At 40.1% G+C, this 7,213-nt stretch overlaps 1 protein-coding gene and 1 long non-coding RNA gene across 2 annotated transcripts; both read right to left on the reverse strand.

The window, feature by feature from the left end:
• Positions 1 to 1,772: 1,772 nt before the first annotated feature.
• Positions 1,773 to 3,045, reverse strand: LOC128357908 (uncharacterized). The gene is made up of 3 exons (XR_008321235.1): positions 2,938 to 3,045; positions 1,951 to 1,988; positions 1,773 to 1,862 (listed from the first exon to the last, which is right to left on the reverse strand). It is a non-coding gene; the product is annotated as an uncharacterized LOC128357908 (long non-coding RNA).
• Positions 3,046 to 3,064: 19 nt separating this feature from the next.
• On the reverse strand, positions 3,065 to 3,802 carry LOC128356959 (histone-lysine N-methyltransferase KMT5C-like; the record flags this gene model as incomplete). Its single annotated transcript, XM_053317161.1, has 1 exon — positions 3,065 to 3,802. A coding segment is annotated over exon 1 (738 nt), but the record flags the coding sequence as incomplete, so codon positions are not given.
• Positions 3,803 to 7,213: the final 3,411 nt, after the last annotated feature.

Below are 7,213 nucleotides of genomic sequence, written 5' to 3' on the forward strand. Positions count from 1 at the left end.
TTATGTAGTGTACTTTTGGGGGTGGTTGCCGGTGTGGTTGCCGGTGACTGCATCTTGAGCAAAGTATTCAGTTTTTGTTCCACGTCCTGCAGCCTAGAAAGTACATGCTGACAGTTGCATGCACATGTTTTTGACAGTGAACCAGTCGAGTGTTCAGTCTGGCCACTCAAGTGCCCTGATAGGTTGAATGGAGAACTCCCACTCTCACATGCCACTGAACCCATGGACCCAGGCGGAGGACTGGAATGGAGTTGGAGAATCTGAGTCATAGAAATGTTGTTGAATGAAGAGCTTGAGGACATAGAAGCAGGGGTGGAAGCAAGTGGCTGACTGGGAGGTTGATGAAGGTCACTGGAGGAGGATGTGCATTGACCAAGAGGTATAGGGGTGGAAGCGATGTCAGTGGAAGAACAATTATTAGAGGATGAACTGTCAGTTGCCTGAAGACAAAGGTGAAGGTCATTGTCATCCTTCTGGGCCTCCTCTTGCTTCTGCCCCAGTTCCTCATCATAGGGCTCTGCAGACAGGTCTCCAGTAGGTGGAGTAAAATCCTCTGCAATAAAGTGGAAAAGATTCATGTTGCAAATTGAAACCCTTTGGTTCCAAATTTTAATCTACACTGTCGCCTATAAAGTTGGAATAATTTTGTTTTCGGACACATTCCTCTTTTTTATTTTCTATTTATACAAATCAGTATCACATTTGACCAGGTGCAATGAGATTGATCAATACAATTTTGAGAATTTATACACTTTTTCTATCAAGAATAAATCACATTGTCACAATCATTTCACAAGAAGAAGTAAAAAATATTGTATTCCAACTTTATGGGCAACGCTGTATAACATGTTTGGTTGTTACACAAAAGCCTTAAAAATTACACAGTAGAAAGCTCAAGTTTGATTTGCGTATAGTTAGAAAATTGAAATGGATATGATGATATAAGCCTTGTCTTCAGTGTCCTAGTTACTAGGGAATCACAAGTAATATTAACACAACATAAGTACCGTATGGATTGGTAATCTCCATGTCCAACGTGGAGACAATAGGCTCATCGGTGTTGGTCTCCCTCAGTGCAGCAATTGCTTTCACTATGACTGCTCTCTTGGCCTGCTTCATGATTGGTTCTCGCTCCTATTAACATAAAATTACTTATTATGGGGCGGCTGTGGCTCAGGAGATAGAGCAGTTGTCAACCAATCGGAAGATTGGCGGTTTGATTCCCGGCTCCTCCATTCCACATGTTGATACTTAACCCCAAAATTGCTTCCGTTGCTGCAGTGTGTGAATGGTTAGTTTCTCCTTGATGAGCAGGTCGGCACCCTGCATGGTAATCCCTGCCATCATTGTATGAATGTGTGTGAATGGGAGAATGAGATGTGGTGTAAAAGCGCTTTGAGTGGTCATAATGACTAACAATAATGACAGTGCATTTACTATTTATAACATTAAACTAGCTTTAGATGGAAAAAGCATTAAATTGACAAAAGAGCTTGCAAACGTTTTTCTTTTCTTATATTAAAAACAATGTAATATACTTACATCTGCTGACATAATCCCGTGTGTGTCTATTAAATGCTTATCAAGGCGGATAAGCTCTTTCTTTGAACATATGTTGCAGTCCAACTTTTCTGTAGTTCTGTGTTAGAAAATGAAAAAAAAAGAGTCCAGAAAATCCATGCAAATAACATGACTTGGTATTTAGGAATAAATACAAAAAAAAAAGTATCTTAATCTCACCGTGCATTCCCATATTTCATAAGCAGGCGAAGCTCCTGTTTATTTGGAATAGTGTGTGACACTGTAAGGTGTTGCTTCAAGTTCACAAAGTTTCCAAAACACATCCCACACAGTTTACGACTCTGTGGATAATTAAAAACAAGATACCAGATTAAGGCCCTGCATCCTCAATAAACTATCAAAGTACACTCCCTATTGATATTTACTTACCATCTTGTCAACCAGGTAATGTGGACCACCTGCGATGCCTGTGCATTTGGAGGGATTTGAGAAGGAGGTTATAATGTGGAACAATGGAAAAAGTCTCAATCAAACAATAAAAAAATTTCAAGTGTTCAGCTAGGACAACTTGCAAATTCCAGTGGTATAATACTTAATCAGGGTGAGCCACAACAGTAGTAGATACCAGCAATACTGTGAAGTATTTGCAGAGAAACAATGGTGAAACAAAAATTAAAGGGTAATGGCAAAGAAAATAGGCACAAGTAACTGAGCAGAATTAACAGAGTACAAGTGACCAAATGAAGCAGACAACGTGACTGAACAGAAAATGGCTTAAATACATTCAGGATCATTTGGAAAAAAACAGGTGACAAAAAACAAACTATTGGTAAGACACATCAGGTAATTAAAAAGGCAAGGAGTAAAGATACAAGACATAATAAAAATCATACTTTTGAAAAATGAATTAAAAAGTCATTTTTTCTTTCCAGTAGATCACACTGTGACGAGTGACTTTTTGTGTCCGGATGTGTCCATGATGCTGCAATCACTTGCAGTTCTTTTGTTTCTTTATTTAATTTCATTTTAATGGCTTTGACTAGGCATGGGATGATAACCGTGTTCAAGGTATACCGCGATTTGAAAAACCACAATAACCGAAACCGACAAATTTTCTGTCATACCGTTCCTAAGTTATGAGCAATTTTTTTGTCTGGTCAAAGACAGGAAGTGCTGGTCAGTAATCCCTCAAGTGGTGCAGCTCACAACCCCTCACACTGTCATTACAGTGTATATTCAGATTAAATTAACATGTCTGTCTTTATTTTTCTTACTTTTAGGAACATTTTAGAGGTGTAATCGCAATACCGCCATACCGTGAAACCGTGATATTTTTTTCTTATGGTTATCATACCGCCAGAATCTCATACCGGCCCATGCCTAGCTTTGACAAATATTTCCTCAGTCTCCTGTTACCTTCATCTGTGCAGATCTCTGGACTTCCTCCTTCCCTCTTCTGGGCTCTGGACACGTAATGACGACGATATACCTCCCTCAGTTGGTACTTTGGGCTCATAGGGTCCTTTGGTTGTTCAGAATGAAGCTGCTTCCCTCTGTGTCTGAAGTAGCCCTCTCCATTCTTCTCACAGGTGACACATTCACATACTATATTTCCATCCCCAAAAAAGTTGGCCCCATAGTAACATGTGATCTCCTCCCCAGGTGAGATGGGTCTAATCACTTCAATATAAGCAATATTTTTCTCGCCACCGAGGAACTTGCAGTTTGGTTTGCAGTCATGATTGATAAAGGTTGCAGGCCCAAGCCACAGCTGAGCACAGCCTTTGCGAGTAGAATACATGACACTGAAGTCATTGACTCCTGCCCTCAGCAAAGCACTATGAGCAGGTGTTAACTTGGCCATGCAGCCCACTAGGACCTCCACACGCTGTCCTCCAAACCAGTGCCTTGTAGAGATTACCTTTGCCCCATTGATTTCTGAAGAGTATCTATCACAGTACTCTATTTTGACACCACTGTCTAGCAGGAAGGCACTGAGATAGCGATAGACATGTTGCCTCAGTAGCTCCTGACGATGGCTTTCCATAGAATTAAAATAGTCACCAGCCAGTCCGCCCACTGTCAACGCCTCGAATGTTGAGTTAAAGTCATGTGTACTTTGAAATTGCACAAGGGCCTCTTTGAGATTATTCCAACACTGTATCTCTGGTAAAGGACTATTATTCATTTTATGGGTGCAGAAGCCCAGCAGGGGGTCCAGGACCAATTTGGTGGCAAGGTCATCAATCTCGCACAGCTCTGTCACACTGAGTCCAGCCATCGTCTCGTTCCATCAGGATACTGGAAGTCTTTTGTGATAAGTCAAAAGTATATCAGACAACAATATAAGTAATAGACAGTTTATTGCAGGCTGTTCTGACACCCCTTAATTAGCCTGGGGAAGTCAGCCTAACAAAACAAGCAGTTACAAGCAGCCTTTTGTGGTCTTACAAAAATGCAAAAGGCAGAAATGTACCATGACAAATTTGCTTAAAGTCCATGTTAAGTCAATTCATTGATTTACTTCTAAACATATTATACATGTTGGAAAATGGTTACAGAAAACATGTGAAAAGGCTGATAACTATGCAGTACTGAACTGTGGAGATAGAGCCTTAAACTATTTTTCACCCTCATTTTTCCTGATTTTCTGAGCCTGCAAAAAGCGGGTTTAAGTTAGCCGAGTTAGTAGCCAAGTTAGTAGCCAAGTTAGCAGCCGAGCTAGCAGCTGAGAGCGGGATTTCAGAGGCTGATTTTTGAAGCCTAATTTCATATATTTGGCGATTTTTTTTTAAACTTTCAAATTTGTCAGGGTGGTTAACAACACACTTTTCTGTGGCATGTCAGGCTCAGAACACATATTTATTCTTACTTTACACAGACTTTAAAAATGTATGTATGTTTGTATCATGAAGCGAGTTAACTAGGCTCATGTTCCATTTTTCAGCATTAAGTGACATAGATTGAAATTTGGAAATAAAATGCGAGGGTCCACATTTACATCTACACCGTAACATGTGTGGAACACAACACGCAATATAAAACGCATTTTAAAAGATATAAAAGTGCAAAAAAACATTGCACAACACAATATTGGGATGTTAAACACTGAAATAAGGCAAACACAAGCAATTTTCAATACATTTTTCATGAGAAAAATTGAGAAATGACAGAGCCAACTGACTTACCATGCCACGCTGTAGTCGAAGTTGCAGTGGAGTTCCTACTTCCTGTTTATACAGGAAGTCCAAGTTTTCATCTACATATATGCATTATTTTAATAGATTGAAATTTGGAAGGTAAGTATTTTATGTGGTAATTTTAACCACTTAACGCACGCTGTTCCGTCTACGGAACGGGACGGATGTTAAGAGGTAGCCACAAGTTCTTCTGAATGTTTTAAACAGCAACCCTTAAACATATATATTCATGTCGTACATCGTTGGAAAGCTTAGATTCTCCTGATTCATTCAAGACCACTCACGACTTATATGGTTGCTCACAGCCGTAATAGTATTAGCGATTAGCTCGGGTAGCCCCTGAGCTAAGTAAGAAAAGCTATAATGCCTACGTACATTCAAAGTCTTCCCTTTATCCACAACGATCATCTTATGACTCAGGACTTTCTGTGCAGCTCGCCAAGTATCCATTCTTGTGAAATATGAAATCCGTTTCCATAAAACCGGAATACTTTCCTCAATATGTCAACATGTATTTAGTCCAACACGTAACGTAATAACACAAATAACAAACCATATACGGTCCGTTTACATCATTTCCTGACCTGCACGTCCATCTCAGAGTACACGTGACTAGATGTTTACGACCGCGAGCCTCTCCTGCTTCTGACGACACCACACACAAGCCAATCGGTGTTTAGGATTAGGCAGTACATGTCTCCAAAGGCAATGAGGACATGTGACCGACAACAATGACGACATGGCTTTGATTGACTGCTGTTCTAGCCTATGGAAATATTCGGTGAAATGAAGTTGATAACCTTTTAGCCAATAGTCAGAGGTTTCCAACGGTGTATGACACTAAGCTATCAAGTTTGGCTGTCCATAAACAAACTCCAAGCGTAACCGGCGTGCGCCCTGTGCGTAAAAGAGTTGAACCATATATCATTACGCACTCGGCATTTTGGTACACGGTTGGTTCTTCTTCGACTTGACATATGACTTATACCAAAATAAACAGATAGATAGATAGATATGGCCAAACATAAAAATATGGTTATATGTAGTAATAATAATAATAATAATAATAATAATAATAATATGGTGTCAGCTTTCATTCAAATCATTTCTTTGATTGTAGGCAAATGGGTTGTGAAGTTATAGGTGTTTGATTGTGGTTATACAGCTTTGGTAACCAAGTGTCCATTTGGAGTCTCCAAAAAGGACCTGAGCAAAACGCATGGACATACCTGTTGAAAAATAATTCTGAAAAATTCATCTTTTGGTCTTTTGACTCCAAATTTGGACTGCATGAAGCCAAGACCTGTGGCTGTGGCCTCATTGTGTCTATATCTCACTGAGAGGTCCCTGACCCCTAACCCTGCCCCCCCAACCCCTAACCCTGAGAGGTCCCTGAATGTCTGTACACATGTCATTGTAAAGGCAAACCTATGGGCGAGTAAACAACCCCATCATTGTAACCTCTGCCACTCTTTCTCAGTAAGTCACAGAATCACACAGATACGTTTACAAGAATCCTGAGAGTGTTTCCTTTCCAATGATACCAGACACATCTCTGAGTCTCAAACTAGGTGGGATCTGTGCTGCTCACAACTTGGGCATGTCGTTTAGGCTAACAGCATGAAAAACAGTGGCGTGTGTTAAGTGGTTAAACTTAAGACACAAACATCGGATTTGGAAGCTTGATTTGACAATCCCACAAGCTTCAATGTGGAAGCCTAATTTCATATATTTGGCGATTTTTTTTAAACTTTCAAATTTGGCAGGGTGGTTAACAACACACTTTTCTGTGGCATGTCAGGCTCAGAACACATATTTATTCTTACTTTACACAGACTTTAAAAATGTATGTATGTTTGTATCATGAAGCGAGTTAACTAGGCTCATGTTCCATTTTTCAGCATTAAGTGACATAGATTGAAATTTGGAAATAAAATGTGAGGGTCCACATTTACATCTACACCGTAACATGTGTGGAACACAACACGCAATATAAAACGCATTTTAAAAGATATAAAAGTGCACAAAAACATTGCACAACACAACATTGGGATGAAAATGTTGAATCTTCCACATTGTCACCTTTTGCCAGAGGTCAAGTATTGAACTTCCCGTGTCAACAGGAAGTCAGCTTATTCAGCAGGAAAATACGAGCTAGGCAGACCCACACACGACACACTCCTCCTCAGCGCTCTTCATAGACTGCAGTAAAAAGACAGTGCAGGTAAGTAAACATGGGCCATCCCAACATGTGTTAGTAACGTTTCCCCTTTGGACACTAAATATGTGGTGTATTTATTTGTTTCGCTTTGACTTTTGCCAGTATTCAAAACTATGCTAACTAGCGGGCTCATGCTAGTGCAATAGATGGGAATTTGGAAGCAGATCGTCTGCTTCCAGATATACACCTATTCCATTTGCTTTTCAGGCCTGGGTGATTTCTCCACCTGAGATGAGCAAGGTAAGTACACAAGGTCATCCGATCGATTGTG

The sequence above is a fragment of the Scomber japonicus genome, chromosome 4, assembly GCF_027409825.1.
Source record: "Scomber japonicus isolate fScoJap1 chromosome 4, fScoJap1.pri, whole genome shotgun sequence".
Taxonomy (NCBI): domain Eukaryota; kingdom Metazoa; phylum Chordata; class Actinopteri; order Scombriformes; family Scombridae; genus Scomber; species Scomber japonicus.